The sequence below is a fragment of the Dama dama genome, chromosome 11, assembly GCF_033118175.1.
Source record: "Dama dama isolate Ldn47 chromosome 11, ASM3311817v1, whole genome shotgun sequence".
NCBI lineage: Eukaryota > Metazoa > Chordata > Mammalia > Artiodactyla > Cervidae > Dama > Dama dama.
In genome coordinates this window covers 8766493-8784038 of record NC_083691.1, presented here as the reverse complement: position 1 = coordinate 8784038, position 17546 = coordinate 8766493, and the positions used below count along the sequence as shown (strand labels likewise).

General features: G+C 42.9%; 1 protein-coding gene across 2 annotated transcripts in view; it reads left to right on the top strand.

Annotated features, from left to right (window-relative positions):
• Positions 1–17546, top strand: part of GARNL3 (GTPase activating Rap/RanGAP domain like 3) — a 159664-nt gene that overhangs the window by 37180 nt on the left and 104938 nt on the right. Inside the window, exons 1-2 of one of the 2 annotated variants that reach the window (XM_061154617.1) lie at positions 5362–5493; positions 6474–6543. In XM_061154617.1, coding sequence (XP_061010600.1) covers positions 5486–5493; positions 6474–6543 — 78 coding nt within the window. In that variant the 5' untranslated portion in view covers positions 5362–5485. Of the gene's footprint in view, positions 1–5361; positions 5494–6473; positions 6544–17546 lie in introns of those variants that run through there. The other variant, XM_061154616.1, reaches the window with a different exon arrangement.

The window sequence follows — 17546 nt, the reverse complement described above, 5'->3', positions numbered from 1 at the left end:
AGCCCCATTTGATATCTTTTAATCCTCCCACAGAAACAGATTATTTTAAGCCCATGTTATAGATGAGGAAACAGGCTCAGAGAGGATAAGTAACTTGCCAGGGGCCACAGAGCTGTTGTGCCATGGAGCTGACATTCAGATTCAGGCATGTCTGGCCAGTTTATGATTGGTGGAGTTCGCTAATGGATGTTAAACTTAAGATCAGGAGCACGTGATGCTGGGAACCCAGAAGCTCAGTGCGGGGGACAGGATGCTATCTGGAGCAAGAATCCAGGGTCTTAGATTTTTCTGAGACCCTAACACTCCAGAAATCCTCTTGCTTACTTCCTACTTCCTGGTGTCTGAAATCTTTTCAGAAGAGGACAAGATTCTTCCATTTCATCATTAGAAGTTAATGTATAATTGCAGCTCTGCTTTTTTGTGTCATTATCTCCAGGAGAGACAACTGCTCCCTTACGTGCTGTAAGCTATTCTAGTACCTGTTGTTAGGAGGCCTTGCGCTCCATCCAAGCCTCAGTCTATCAGCTGGAACATTTTTCAGCTCCTCTGTCCCTCAAATAGGGGGATCCCTTCCATCTGTCTATTACTATCTGTTTATCGAGGGGTTGGAGGTGGTGCCCTGGCACTCCTGACATTGAGCTCTGCTGTTGGTAAGCTGTTGCTTTTCACTATTTCTTTCAGCTGATCCAGGAAGAATCTCGTTCTCCTGTTGGCTTTAACCCTGCCAGCAGGGCTGGAGATGACTGAGGCCTGGATTAGTGGGGTCTGGCCAGTCGTTAGGCTCAGTCACTAATCTTTGGGTCACTTGAATAAGGATCTATATCGCTGCGTTTCAGCTTCCTCTTTTTCCCCCCCTTTTTCAGTTTCCATAACATTTATTCTTCGCAGGGGATTGTCCTGCTTTCCAGGATCCTGATTTACATAATGGTCATTTCTCTAGCCTCTGTGTGGGGCTGGAAATCTTTGCTCTCATCCCAGGCCTTCTTTAGAGATGTAACATGATGGTCCTCAGCTCTGTTCATGCTTGCAAAGCGTGATCCAGCATCCTTGTACGTTAATTTGCTAAAACAGAATTTCTATTTAGAGCCAGACCACCTTGCCTGTGAGGAACTTGAACCCACTGGTTCTTTTTTGCACCTGCCTGTTCTGGTGACCTGCTCTTGGGCCCAAGTATTTTCTAGGTGAGGTTGCACTGCTAGGCCAACACTTTCAGGGAGGGGATGGTCTGCTGAGCTGCGATGCTGCCCTCAGCCCCGCCCTAGGGGACTGCTTGGCCCCAGATCTCCAGTTTCACCACAGGGGGAAAAAAAACAGGCATCTTGTTTTAAGTTCTTTAAAAGTTATTAATAGTAATCATATATGCTGCAGCCGCTTTCCAGGACTCTCTAACAACCAGAGAAGAATTCATACTAATAAAAAGAGCAATAATAATAGCTAACATTTATTGAGTAGTTTTCATGTAATAGATATTATGCCTAGAATAAACTTTTATCTGCTCTTTTTAGTTTATTCTGTATAACCCTGTTATATAAGTGATATGATCAGCCACATTTTATACACATGGGAACTAATGCCCAGGGGGTTAAGAACCCATGTCTGTGACTGAGGCCCTTTTGAGGCATTATGTGAAACCTCCTTCCATTCAGGGAAAACTTGATCAAGGCCTTGTCCTTCCTTATAAAAGTGCCACAGAATGGCTAACAGGTTTCCCAGGGATTCCAGAGTCATCTGGAAGAGCAGTATTTTTCAAAACACTGTCTGTGAACCACCTGCATCAGAGTTCCCACCACAGCTTATTAAAATCTCAGTCAGGCTGAATCACAGCCTCTGGGAAAAGGGCCAGGGAATCTGCATTTCTAGAAAGCTCCTCCAGGGATTCTGATGGACTCTAATAAACACTGCTATTTTCATTGGCATCCTAATCACAGTTTATGGGTAGAGCTGACACCAGCAAAAGGGATTCGTGCATCTGTGGGCAGGGGTTGGGCAAGCTTTCTGGGAAGGGCCAGAGCGTAAATGATTTGGGCTTTGCAGGCTCTGCAGGTCTCTGTTGCAAGTCCTCAGCTCTGCCATTGAAACATGGAAACAACCACAGACAGCCTGTCACCAGAGGGTGTGACTGCATCCCAATAAAGCTTAGTGTTGAAAAACAGGCAGAGGAGGAGGCCACAGTATGCTGACCGCAATAGTCATCCTGGCCCACCAGCCCTCTGACAACCCCTTTTTTATGGGACTTCTTTCTTTATTTTTTAATTGGATGAAAAGTACTTTACAATGTTGTGTTGGTTTCTGCCATATGACAGTGCGAATCAGCCATAATTATACATGTATCCACTCTCTCTTAAGCCTCCCTCCCCTCCCCCATCCCACTCCTCTAGGTCATCACAGAGCACCAGGCTGGGCTCCCTGCATTATATTGCAACTTCTTACCAGCTATCTATTTTACACAGGATAATGTATATAGGATAGTGTATATATGTTGATACCCCACTGTGTCCACAAGTCCATTCTCTATATCTGCATCTCTGTATCTCCATATCTTCCCTACAAAAAGGTTCATCAGTACCATTTTTCTAGATTCCATATATATGCATTAATATATGATATTTATTTTTCTCTTTCTGACTTACTTCACTCTGTATAACATGTTCTAGGTTCATCCACTTCGCTAGAACTGACTCAAATTAATTCTTTTTCATGGCTGAGTAATATTCCATTGTATATATGTACCATACCTTCTTTATCCATTCATTTGTAGATGGGCATCTAGGTTGCTTCCATGTCCTGGCTATTATAAATAGTGCTACAGTGAATACTGGGCTAAATGTGTCTTATAGTATTGTAGCTTTCTCAGGATATATGTCCATTAGTTGGATTTCTGGGTCATATGGTAGATTTATTCCTAGTTTTTTAGGAATCTCCATACTGCTCTCCATAATGGCTCTATCAGTTTACATTCTGTGGGACTTATTCTTACAGTACTTTCTGTTACCTGTGGAAAGCTATATCCATGAAGATAAAATCACCTGTTGTAACAGATAAACCTTGAATCTTTGTGACTTAAAACAGTACAAGTTCTGTCCTCTCATCTCACAGCCCAGTGAGGGTGTGTCTACTTGGGTTCTTCATTTAGGGACCTGGGCTCCTTCATTGTGTAGCTTCACCCGTCTTGGTTCTCACAGCCATCCTCAGAGCCAGTGGACGAGGAAAGAGAGCCAGGATTATTCATGGGAAACCTGGATAGGCCTGGTCTGGAAGAGGTGCCCCGCATTTCTACCCACATTTTACTGGCCAGAATTCTCATTGTGTGGGGTCCTTAAACAGCAATTTCTCAAGGCTGTGAGGCCCTTGGTCTCAAGACTCTCTCTAGTCCCTTCTATCTTTACTTGAAATCCATCCACATCTAACCTGGGCTCATCTCTTCCTTGTAAAAAGCCTTGCTAAGGTCAGTCAGTAGGAGCCAGTGCACAACCTCACTCTGACCTGTCCAGCCACATTCCTTAGAGCTGCAGGCTCAGAAGGCACAGATCTACCTTCTCAGTTACTGTAGGTGCGAGTTTTATCACCTAGTTTGCTACTGTATAACCGAGATCCCATCTCTCTAGGCTCTGAGACCATTTCCTTCGTGGCTGCTGCCTGCCTGTGAAGCCTGTACCACATATTTTAGGTTGTTGCCATGGTAGCACCCCAGTGCAAGATATCAGCTTCTATACTAGTCCAGGTAGCACAGAGGCTTCACCAGGTAACCCAACTGTGTGTGATGAACAACTAAATGTTTATTTCTTGCTCACATCACATTCTAATACAGATATTCTTGGAGGCATGACCTTCCATTTGGTCATTCAGAGACCTGGTTTTTTTCCATCTCGAACCTCTGCCTTCCTATGGGTCCTTATGGTCCCCTCTTGCTGGCCATGGGGAAGCCAGGCAGGCTTCCCATGGGAGCCCACAGGCACATCACTTGGGTCTGTATTATCTTGGCCAGAAATCAGTCACATGGTCACACTCCCTGAAAGAGGGGCTAGGAGATGTAGTCCAGCGACAAGCCCTAGAGTAAAAGAAGGAAGTTTTGGCATGCATGTAGCCATATCTGCTTCTTGGGTCAGGACTGTCTGGACTGATGGAGTGACATCTAGGGGCTTATCAGGGAGAAGGTCAGTAGGCAGCCTGCCTCAGTGATCACTAGGGGCACTATCAGGCAGCAACTAGTGAGACCTGAAAGATGTGCGAATATCTTCCCTAAGACAACAAATGTTTACTGCGTGTCCATTCTGTGCCTAGCAGTGGGCCAGACTCTGGGGACCTGGAGGAGAACCAAGCTCCTCTTAGAGCTCTGGGTGGTCCCCCTAAACACAACCCTTGTGCTGGATGCCAAGGGGCAGGGAGTTGGGGAGGGGGGTGGGTTTTCTACTATGGCTGGTTTGAGTGCCTCCTGTAGCCCTAGAAATGCCTCCCTTACAGTTGTGCGTGGCCCTGCCATCAGCAAGCACCGTCTCTGCGGTGTACTGGACGAAATGTAATTAGAAGGGGAAAAGGGCAGCCCACAGCAGATATTCTGTTTATCTCTCTCAGTTGTTTTCCTAGGACATCGTCTGCCCTCTCTGAGGCTTCTAAGGAGGCAGTTGCTCCAGATGTAGGGTCATCACCCTGTTTTGTGTTTGTTTCTGGCTGTTGGCATTGGCAAAGCTAGGGAGCTGGCACTGTCTCGGAACCCCCTCTGTGTGCCGAGGGTGGCACGGGGAGGGGCCCAGATCCCCACATCCTTACTCTTTTCATGTTTTTGGGCATTTGGGTTAGAAACTGCTACTGCTGCTTCTGTCGATGACTGAGTCGTGGACCCAACTTAACTGAAGCTGTTGGCTGAGGTCCAGGCAGACAGCTCTCAGTCAGCCACCATTGAGCATCAGTCAGCTCTGTGCCCGACCCCGTCCCAGAGTGTGGATATACCCCTCACAGGACCCCACTTGCTGTCGGTAACTCAGGGCCGCTGGAGAAGGATCTTTAAACTGTTATGTAAGGCAACAGCAATATTCTCCAGGAGGATTTTCAAAAAGGGCTAAGAAAATGGGCGTAGAGGACATAGCTAACCCGGAGCAGGCCATGGAGGGAAGCTTTTACATCTCTTTCAGAGATTTTTCGGTAGAAAGTCATGTCACTAGCAGCAGGAAGGTAGCCTGGGTAAGTACCTAGGACACCCTTCCAAGCTGCCTTCATTAATTTGTTGCACAGTTTCTTCTAAGACAGTGAGGACTACAAAAGGTTAAATCTCTCCTATGTGATGAACTCAGCCTTCCCCGTGAAATGGAGGAAGCAGAATACCATTAGACTCTAATCTCATTTCTCTCATGCTGTCCTTCTTGGAGCCTATCAAACAGTGTCCTGGCAGAGAGTCAGTTCTGTGGCCGCGAAGCATCAGAGTCAGTCTCTTTCTGAACATGCCAGAAGGGCTGTAATTTAGAAAATGTAGCCTACCTTTTAAGGAAGGATGAAAAGGTACTAAATGCACCTTTCTTTGCATGTTAACTCCCAAATATTTGGGATATATTAAATGTGTCATTCCTGGGGAATTTTATTTTCTGTTTTATTAGAGTTGTTTGCATGACATATTAGAACAGAACTTATTAAAACTGTTTGTATTTGTGGATCTCTGGTGGTTTCATGAGTACTGCTCAGAGCCCTTTCTGTACCAACTATTCAATAAGATATGTGTCTTTTGAGTGTGTAACTGTGCATTCAAGACGCAAATGCAGTAACAATTTTGCCCTTGTTTTAATTGCTTTTCCTCAATGACACATGTGATTTTTCTTATCTGATTTAAGCATTTCTTAAGGGGAGGGGGTAGGAAAGTATTAGCTACTGCCACATAGAAAAAGCTAAATATACTTGGATGTTAGATTTTGAGATTTTTCTGTTAGTCCTAGTCTTTTTCTATATTGTGATGTTGTCATAAATTAAAGGGGAGGGGGATGGGGCCTACCAGGATTTTGAAGTTTTTTTTTTTCCTTCTATTTAAAGTTTATGTCTCCTAGATAGCATCCCATAATGCTGGTTATTTTTATGCAGAATATTTGGGACAAAGAGGCTCTCTTTAAACGAAAGATAATTGCAAGCTTTGTCCCTTGCCTCAAGTTTACTGCAGGGTTTCTCTCCCCTCTGGTTATACAGAAATGAAATTATAAACCACCAGTAGCCTGGGAAATGTCAATCGATTCCAAATGACTAAATATTTAATTCAATCATTGCCTATACCTCCAAGGATGACTCGGGTGTTTTTCTTCTTACTGAGGGCTCCATGAAAGCCGGGCTCTGCAATGGCTGCTGAGGACTGTGTCTGTTGCAAGGAGGCTCCCCTGCAGTGAGGAGCTGGGCAAGCCTGTTCCATAGCAGCCCTTTTTGCAAATGGTAGTGGATTTTTGCAGAAGGTTTGTGGCCAGATCGCTATGTATAATACTGATGAAGCATTTTTGTTCCAGCTCTGTCTCGGAAGACCTAGGCTGTAGACGTGGGGATTTCAGTAGGAAACATTATGGATCTGTGGAGCTGGTAAGTTTACACTGTCTGTTCAGTGGTAGTACATTGATTTCGATTTAGAGAGGATCGCCAAGCTCTTCAGATCTTTTGTTGTATATTTACTGTTAGACCATGTGGGTACAGTATAAGCACTGGGTGGGAATGAATGACTATTGAAAGGCTGTAATAATAATTTGATCATCTTTATCTGTTGTGTTTTTACTGTTACGTACTTTTAATCTGTGTCTTTCAGTGTGTTAAAAATATGTTGTGGCTTGGTATTTTTCTCTGTTCATTAATTAAATAAAATGATTTATGTATTAGGAAAGGTAGCATTTAGCTTTTATGTTATCTTGTTCCTAAAAGTTTCTAAATCTAGTTTTTGAGGTTTAAATATTATTGTAATACATATTCCAATTTTTCTGTACCCTTGCTCTCTGGGTATGTGATAGGAGTTAGAATACCTATGAGCTCTTTTTTTTCCCCTGTTACAAGTATATGTGTTGGACTAGATAAATGACTGTGATAGGTAATAGATATCTGGATTGGAAATATTAATATTTTTCTTAATGAGAGAGATTGGGGTTTGTGTTATGATTTTTTAAAAAGGGTATGCTTTCGTTTTAAAAGAGGCACAGTGAAGATATATCATAGCCTCAAATTTTTTTTATCATAGCCTCAATTTTTTAAAAGACAGAATTTTGAGTTTTTTCCCCAGTTGCATGGAAATTTGAACGAATTTTTGGGAAAATGTGCTCATAAAATTCTCTGGTTAATATTTAACTATTAAAAACATTAAATTTATTATTTCTGCCTATTTACAAAAACTGAGTCGATGGGATCCATTTGTAAAGTATTAATATAAGCTGCATTAATTGCAGGGTTTAAGAAGTAGAAAAATTTATGTACCAGAATCATGTACAAGTAGCATTCTACTTGAATTCAAGTATATATTACAGGTTTGACTGTGTACCTGACCCAGGTATATTCTTGGAAATATGCATTAAGTGAAAGATTTCGTCCTTGTTTTTAAGGCTCCTACTGTCCTCCTCCTGGGCAGATAAGATACATAATATATTCTAAAGAATGAATTTAGTCACATAAAAGACCCCCTGGGTGACTTGGTTGGTGTGTGTACTATGTCAGTCACTGGTGATACCATGCCAGCTCAGACCACCACCTCTACTGAAGAAACGTGTGCATAACTAATTCAGAATTGGTAAATATTGTGAGAGGCGCACGATGGGGCCTGGTGAGGGTTGGAAGAAGGAGGGAGCAACCCCTTCTGGCTAGGCATCTTGGGGAAGCAGCCTGGAAGGCCTTCTGGAGGCTGTGGGATGTGAGTTGGCGACAAGGAAGATAGACAGAGGATATTTGCAAACAGCATGATTCTTGGCAACGATGATTTGAAGGGCAATGAGCACATGTTCCTGCCCAGCAGAGAGTATAGGGCTAAAGGGCTAAGTGGTTACACAGCGAGTATGCTTTGAAATCAGACAGGCCTGACCTCATATACCAGTTCCCTTACTTATTATCTCCGTAAACATTGCTGAACCTCAGTGGTGCCTAAGAGTTTGTGCTTGAAAGTCATTCTTGTTCCAGCATTTACTAGTTATATGATTGGCCTTAGTTTTCTCATCTATGAAATGGGGTTTATTAGTATTATCTATTTTATAGGGTTGTCAGGAGGACTGTATGAGATGATGCACAGAAGCACAGTCCCTGTTAACTAACCATAGTGGGAAAGATGAAATTTGATAGCACAACTAGGATGTTGACTCTCAGGTTAAGACTTTGAACCTGATCTAATAAGTAGTATGGCGCTCTTATAGTGAGAGTGGTGTTTGGGGGAGACAACATAGGTGTGTAGGATGGACCCTTTGTAGACTTGTGGAAATCACAGAATATCAGACTGGGAAGATACATGAGAGAAGTGCTTTCAAGCTTGAACAGGCATCAGAATCACCTGGTGAACTTTCTAAAACAAATTGCTGAACCCCATCCCCAGAGTTTCAAATTCAGTAAGTTGGGGTTAACTCAGAGCTTTCATTTCTAACAAGTTCCCAGGTGTTCCCATAATGTTGATGCCACTGTTGCCAGAACCACCTTTGGAAAAACCCTGCTTTACAGAATCCCCGACTGGTCATCCGTTATCCCCAGCTGGATGAGGCAGCTCATTGACCAGCTCAGTTTTGTGTGTATGTATGTGTTTATAACTGACTTTTTAAATATTTAAAGTAAATTTTAAATACATTTAAAAATTCTATGTATAATTTCACCATCTTGCAGCAAGCATTTGCCTCTGCTTTTGATACCTTCCAACTTGTATAGCTATAAATGCCATTTCTACATGGTTGTAATCAAATTATATATTTACTTTCGCATGCCTCCTTTTTCATTTAACTGTGTTTTAAAAGTATCTTCTTATAATGTAGTTACCATTTTAATTCATGTGTGATAGATAGACCAGTAAGGTGATCAACAATGATCTGTGGAACAATTTTCCCCCTTTTGTAAAATCAGGTCATTTCTAGTTTTCTCAAGTTGGAAATGACATATGCTAAAGGTTAAAAAGCTTCAGGAGATGGTTGAGGGATAGGGAGGGCTGGTGTGCTGCAGTCCATGGGGTCGCAAAGAGTCAGATATGACTGAGGGACTAGACAACAACAACAGAGGTTGCAAGGGTTGGGAAGGATGCAGTGAGCAAGTTCCAGTTTTGCCATGTGAGGATCTCTTGAGATTCTGACTCCAGTGTTTTAAGGAAGGAGATGTTTTCTCCCATCTATGAACACAGAGTATTATCAAATTAAAAACCATATTGTGTGTCCTATGTTCATGAGAAAGCCAGTTCAATTTTTCTTACACTTGGTTTGATGAATATTGTTGGGAACCCAGTTGATCTTAGGTGTTTGTGGAGGGGTCCTTGGGATTCTGTAAAATCAAAATTTTAGCATAAACTTCTTCTGATGTTCAGGGAATTAGCTAGAAGTCCTTGTGAAGAGTGGAATTGACCATTCAAATCAGCAATGAGAGGGATGCAGGGGCTTGGTTCCCTAGGTTTCAGTTGGGTATACATTTGGTGAGAGACCATGGCACTCAGACACCTACTCTACAGACTCACGAGTGAGTTTCTCAGCCCTAATTCAACAGCTGTGGGTCGAAGGCTGCTACCATGGGGCAGGCATGATGCCCGACACTGAGGGGGGAGGAAAAAGCCAACTGCTCTGCTCTCCTGGAGCTGGAGGTAGCCTGGCTTTAGAATCCAGCGGCCTCAAACTTTGAGTCTCCAGGCTGCATCTTAGCTGTGTTCCCTGCCTGAATCAGGGATGGTTTCCTTGCAAGGGACGGAGATCCACTCAGTCCAGCTCCAATGTAACGTAATTCACAGAAAGGGTGTGGGAGAATCTCGCCGGAATGTACTGCAGGAAGCACAGCTGGGCCGCATGTGACTGGGAAGCCATCAGGCAGCTCTTCTCTTTTCTCTCGGCCCCTGTGGTTTCTCAGCTTCACTTTGCTCTGCGTGTCAGTACCAGTCTCCCTCTGCATGCCAGCTTCCGCGACAGCACAGTTGCCTCTCTCCAGTCCATTTTCTCCCAGCAGCAGTGTTTGTTTTTTTTTTAATACTTCTTTTTATCATGGTGAAATAAATTTACCATTTTTAAGTGTACAATTCAGGCCCATTATGTATATTCGCCAGGTTATGCAACCATCTTCACTATCTACTTTCAGAACATTTCTCATCATTCCAGATAGACACTGTACCATTAAACAATGACTCCCCATTCCGCCTGCTCCCTGGCAACCTCTGCTTTATCTTTTGTCTCAATGAATTTGCCTATTCTATGTGGAATTATACACCTTTTGCCCTTTTTTGTCTGATTTATTTCAATATTTTCAGGGTTTATCTATGTTATCACATATATCAGAATTCCATTCCTTTTTCTGGCTGAATAATATTCCATCATATATATATTCCATATATACCACATTTTGTTTTTCCATTCCCCTATTGATGAATTCTTGGGTTGTTTCCACTTTTTAGCTCTTGTGAATAATGTTACTGTGAACATTGGTATACAGGTACCTGCTCAAGTGATGTTTTAAAATATTCACAACACAGCATCTTTTCTTTCATAAATCTCATCTGTGGCCCATTGCAATGCAAGCCCAGACCCTTTACTAAGCCCAAAGAGATCCTTCATGGTCCCTGTTCTGCCTTCCACTCCCCCCTTCCCATGAGCTGCTCACTCACTGTGCTTCAGTGGCCTGATTTTCCTCTCTAGAACAGTTTGAGTTCCTACCTGTCCTTTGCATGTGCTCTTCCCTCTTCCTGGAATGGGCTTTCCTAGCATTGCTCACTGCTGATCTCAGCTTAAATGCCATCTTCTCAGGGAGGCATCCCCGATCACCCTCGCTGAAGTCATCCTCCTCATTTTGGAGATCTTTAACTCAGCATCCTCTTTATTTTCTTAATGGTGTTTATCACAGTCAATATTTGTTTGCTGACTATCCTCTCATCCACTAGAGGGGAGGGTAGAAACTGTGTCTTTCTTGAGATTTCTAGGCCTTGGCATATACTAAATTCTCATTCAGTTTTTTTTTATTACTAAATTGGTTTCTAGTCCCCCACCCCATTTCTAATCTTGCAGTCCTTGTGTCCACTGTAGTCTATTCATTCTTGGACCCTAATTTCAAATTCCAAAAAGAATGTTATGGATTGGTTCTGCAGGTCCAGTTATCTATCCCTGATTCAAACAGTTGAGTTCAAGGTAGGGTGGTGGTGGAGGGGCAGGGTCATGTGGTATAAATGTGGTCTCCTAGACCCACTCGGCAAAGTTTGTGAGCAGATTCTATTTGGAAAGGATATGGGGAAGAGTCAGTTTCAAAGAGTATGAGCTGAGAAGGAAGCCTCCAATATGTCTATAATATGTCCTCATAGAGTAGATGATTTAAAAGCTCCATCTAAAAGCACCTGGTTAAAATGTCATCTTCTGCAGGTGGACTGTTATCCCTGGCACTTTTTTTAAATTCCATAAACAATGATATGAATTATAAACCCTATAAAAACAGGAATCAAGGCTCTTGACTTAGCACTGTGTCCCTCATACCAACCACAGTGCTTAGCTTTAGTTACTTAGTAAAAATTAATTGAATGAATAAATGGTTCAGTTTGGTTGGAATTAGAGAATAGCCTAACCCATCAAAAATAAAGAAAGAAAAGGAAAAACAAGCTTCTGTGATTTCCCCCCTCCCCAATATAGTTAGACTCATCAGCTTGCAGTGCATTCCATCTGAAATGTTTGCCGTTTTTCTTCTTGATGAATTGAAAGTCTGGTCTCTCGTGGCAGCATTCTAAGCAAGGCACAGCTATTACCCATCGACCGTTCTTCATCACTTCATATCGAAATCTGTCAGGAAAAGCATAAGATTGTTTGTAGCTTTTATTGATCTTTTCTTGGCCTTTGACTCAATGGGTAAGAAACTGATGTGTTACGAATGATGAATGATATGGGCATCGTATGGGCCTCTCCTTTCCCAGCCCAGCTGCTGACCCTCATATCAGCCCACATCTGGGTAATTCTAGGGGAGCCACGATCTGTAGCTAATTTCAAATCCAGGATAAAACAGGAGGGTATATTGTCCATTGGGCTTCCCAGGTGGCACTTCTGGTGAGGAACTGGCCTGCCAATGCAGGAGACGTAAGAGACTTGGGTTTGATGCCTGGGTCAGGAAGATCCCTTGGAGGAAAGCATGACAACCCACTCCAGTGTTCTTGCCTGGAGAATCCCATGGTCAGAGGAGCCTGGTGGGTTACAGTCCATGGGGACACAAAGAGTTGGACATGACTGAGGCAACTTAGCACGCATGCGTATTGTCTATTCCTTTTTAAACTTGTACTCAAATGAGTCAAGCCTGCATTTGGACCAGCTGCCTGCTACCCTGGTATATCAGAAAGAAATGTATAAGTGTCTCTTCATGAGGATAGCATGGTTTTATTGTTTTGAACTCAGAGTGGCCACAAAGGATACCTGGCTATACTGAGTATACCCAGAAGAAAGGTTTGTCATGAACTTGATTGGCATCTGCAGATTTTAATATCTGAGGTTTTGACTGTGTGACAACGTTTGAAGTCTGATATATAGTCATTTGTATTTTTGCTCAGGCACGAACTTGAATTATGCCTGTGGGACTGTTGTGCTTTAGATGATTCTTGGCTAATGAGTGATTTAGCTCCCTGCCCAGCATCCCTAATACAGCACAGTTTTGTTCTCTATTCAGGGTTGAGTAGGCTTTTTGTTTTCAGAGGCATTTTATGGGAGAATTATGTTCTGTGTAGTATCACCGAATTGAGAAATGAGGGAAGGTACCAGAATATCTCCCCTAGGAACATCAAAACATCACGACTTCTGTCTTCTACAACTAGAATCATAATTTTGGCAGATGTTCTCTAATACTTAACTGGCTTATATCTAAGGCTTTGATAGCAGGTTTACTCATGTAGGTACCGCAAAACATAACATTTATCTTGGAATTATCAATGAGTTGGGGCTTCCCAGCTGGTGCTAGTGTAAAGAACCTGACTGCCAGTGTAATAGACTCAGGTTCGATCCCTTGGTCGGGAAGATCCCCTGGAAGAGGGCATGGCAATCCACTCCAGTACTCTTGCCTCAAGAATCCCATGGACAAAGGAGCCTGGTGGACTACAGTTCATGGGGTCGCAGAGTGTGAAGCAACTTTGCACATGTGCATGCATCAGTGAGTTTAACATGGTTAGAAACTATGGCGCTCTTTTTGATATTTTGATGCCTTTGTGGATGATTAGTAATGCTTATGTTGAACATTTTCCAGGCTAAAATTATTGCACCCATTTTTAGTAATGCAGAACTTTGAGACCTTAGTCATATTTATGCGTTAGAATGGAACTAGAAATCTTTTATTATGTTTATTAGTTGCTGTTTATTGAATGTTTACTATGTACCAGTCAATGAGCTAAATACTTTAGATGCATTTACCTATTTAATTCTCCCAAATGACTACCAGCAGTTTATTTCACCACACACTGTTGATGCTCAGAAAATGTTGGTGGACATTGAATGGATTCTCATTTATCAGATGATCTCGGAGAGATCCCACAGCTAGTAGAGGTAACACTTAAGCCCAGATCTGTCTGACTCTAAGAGCCCTGTGCTTAATCTCTCAGCCTATGAGCCTAGGCTGTTTTCTAAGGAAATTGGGTGATTGTTAGAGCAAACATCTCTGCCCTCAGATGTGTGCATGCTAAGTCACTTCAGTCATGTACAACTCTGTACAACCCTATCAACTGTAGCCCCCCAGGCTCCTCCGTCCATGGGATTCTCCAGTAAAGAATACTGGAGTAGGTTGCCATGCCCTCCTCTAGAGGATCTTCCCAAACCAGGGATCAAACCCACGTCTCCTGCATTGGCAGGTAGGTTCTTTACCACTAGTGCCACCTGGGGAGCCCATCTTTGTCCTTAATCAACAGCATAAAGTAGCTCTGCTTTAAGTGGCTGAAATATATAATTTCAAACTCTCTTAGGTCCAAATCTTAACAAAAGTTTCATTTTAAGAAGAATGTTCAGAAAAAATTACTTAAGAAATGTCCGTACGATAAATGGTTTAAATTTAATTCCTGGTTTAGGCCCAACCATAAGGTAGCAACAAACATTTGGCCCGCACTTTAGAGGGGCCACTTTTCTTGGCCCTGTTAGAAAAGCAAGAGTTTTTCTTGATCTGTGCCCTTTTGTTATGCCTTTAACTTGCACTGATAGACAGATCAGAAAAGAGCCATATGACTCTGGATGGTGTGTCACTTGGGAGGAAGCGCTTGAGGATTTCGTCTGTCACACAGTATCTCCTTTAAGAGAGAAAAGTTATCCCAGGACCAAAAAGCAGCTTCGTTGTTAACCTTATATGCAGTGGACATCCTCTAAATGGGTTTTTTCCTCTTTGCACTGGCCTCTACGAAGCTCAGGACCCTATTTATGGCTTGCCTTGAACAGCCTTAAAAGACTCTCTAACAGGCAGCCTAATCTTATTCTCTTGTTTTCAGTTTATTTACCCACACCTGTGAGAGTTGGACTGTGAGGAAAGCTGAGCACTGAAAAGTTGATGCTTTTGAACTGTGGTGTTGGAGAAGACTCTTGAGAGTCCCTTGAACTGCAAGGAGATCCAACCAGTCCATCCTAAAGGAGACCAGTCCTGGGTGTTCACTGAAAGGACTGATGCTGAAGCTGAAACTCTAATACTTGGGCCACCTCATGCGAAGAGTTGACTCATTGGAAAAGACCCTGATGCTGGGAGGGATTGGGGGCAGGAGGAGAAGGGGACGACAGAGGATGAGATGGCTGGATGGCATCACCGGCTGGATGGCATCACCGACTCGATGGGCATGAGTTTGAGTAAACTCCGGGAGTTGGTGATGGACAGGGAGGCTAGGCGTGCTGCGATTCATGGGGTCTCAAAGAGTCGGACATGACTGAGCAACTGAACTGACTGAATTTTCCCTTGTTCTAAATTTGTTTCTAATTTTCTCCTTTGAGTGAGATATATCTCAGGAAGACACTTTAAATCTTTTCTAAAAAGTAAGGTAGAGCATAAAATAATATTTTCTGTGTTCAGCTTCTAGCTCTTATCAGCACATCCTCTGTCCCCCATTGAGGGTAACCTAGTTCACAGAATGGTTTTGGCCCTTGTCTCCTCCCTCCCCTACTCTTTGATCAGGGCTTCTATGACCTATTTTCCTAGGATCAACTACACCTGGGGAGAATTAGCATCCCCTGCCCAGCTATTTGGTGACTGCTTTGAGCACTGAGCCCTGTGTTAATTGGAGTCCAAAAGTCTTCCAAATCAACTAGCTTAACACATATTGTAGTAAGAATATCAGACAAGTCCTCCAAGTTTTTCCAGGCAAAATCAACCTTGGAAACAGCCACTCCAGGGATATTTGGCACCAGTGTGCTCTCTAGTTTCAAAACTAGAACTGCAAACACTCCACTCCCTCCCTCCGCAGGCCTGGGCACTCATGCCAGGTTCCTGGTGGGCACACAAGTCTTCCGTTCCTGTGTGCCCCCACATCCTTCTTTGGGTGACACTCCCTCCTGCCACTGCACCGTCAGCTCAGCTCACAATCTCTGGCTCCCACACCTTCTGCTGGAACCCGGGGGTCTTTGTTCTGTGACTCCAGGGGTCTTCAGCTGGTGGGATATAGGTCCCTGGTGCACTATAAAAATACTTTCAGGACTTCCCTGGTGGTCCAGTGGCTGAGACTCTTTGCTCCCAATGCAGAGGGTCCAGGTTTGATCCCTGGTCAGGGAACTAGACCCCACATGCCACAACTAAGACAAACAGCCAAATAAATAAATATTTGAACACAAATAAATACTTTCAAATTTTTCTCAGTGTTTAATAAAGTTTATATTTTGTGTAACCAGAGATACAAACTGTTGGCATACTGTTTATTGGTTAATTCTTCACAGCAAATCGAGTTTTCTACCTGTGATCCTTGTATACTATGGAGGAAAATTCTCATGTGTGTCTCAGATACCCAGTCTTTATTGGATGCCTGCTTGATAATATCTATTGCCTCTCACTTCTCACTTGTGCCAAAGTGACTTCTGCCTTACACCAGGTCCTGTCATGTGCCCACTTCAACTTTTAGTACAACAAGGCTTGGCGGTATGTATCATCAGTTGTAGCAAAAATAAATTTTAAGCTTGAGCAAAAATATGACATCACCATCTCAATGGACATGAGTTTGAGCAAACTCTGGAAAATAGTGATGGACAGGGAAGCCTGGTGTTCTACAGGCCATGGGTGGCAAAGAGTCGGACACAACTGAGCGACTGAACAACAAATAGTGTTTTTATGAATACAAAGTATTTTCTTTTCTGGAAGGTATTTTTAAGAACCAGTATTTACTTATTTATTTAGGCAGGTCTGTGATCAAAGACTGAAGAAGGGAATGGCAACCCACTCCAGTATTCTTGCCTGGAGAATCCCATGGACAGAGGAGCCTAGCAGGCTACAGTCCATGGGGTCACAAAGAGTCAGACACGACTGAAGCGACCTAGCATGCTTGCATGCATGATCAAAGATGTAGTACTTGGTATTCCTCTGGTGATCCAGTGGTTAAGACTCCAAGTTTCCAATGCAGGGGGCCCGGGTTCAATCCCTGGTCAAGGAACTAGATCCTGCATGCTGCAACTAAGACCCAGTGCAGCCAAATAACTTTTTCCTGATGTAGTACTTGGCAGCCATGAACACACACCAAGAATTTGAAAGCCACCTTTTTACTTCTTTTAGTGGTATTACCTTGAAAACGAATCTTACCTTTTTGCCAACCTTTCACCATGTGGTCTCTGAACATTTATAGCTCTTTGTTAGATCCTCAGAACTAAGTCTAACACTTTTAACTTATTAGCTGCCTCCTAGCAGACAACTTGGGACAGATTTCCCCAGGGCTGCAGGACCCAGAGTATTTGAGGCTTCATTCAGATCTCTCTCAGCAGCCCCAAGCTGAGACCCTTGTCTTCAGCTTTCTTCTGTCTCAGGGCAAGTCCTGTTTCCTTAGGGTATACCTCTATCCCCAGGTTGCAGCTTCACCTTCTTGGTAGAAAGGGAGAAGATCTGTGGGGTCTAAAATTTGCTCCCCTGTTCCCCACACTGGGTGAATTTAGGAAAAATCATGCCCAAATCTGGTGTCATCTGCTGTGACCAACATGAAAAGGGCCCCCAGTTTCATGCCACAACTAATATTCTAATTTTTTATATTGAAGTATTTTACATATTTAATTAAAGCCGTTACTTTGGGTTCCTTTATGTGTAAGAAAAGGATTGTATAGTTTTTTGCCTCAGTCTTTTAATTGGTCTTCTGCGGTTATCTCTATGTTGCAGTGTTTTAAAATACAATCTCAAGCTGTGTTTGCTGAATAGATGTGAAGACTTTATCATTACTTTAGGAATACATTTCAGCCACTCTAAATTCTCTTTTTGATCCCTGCGATAGTTCCACAAAT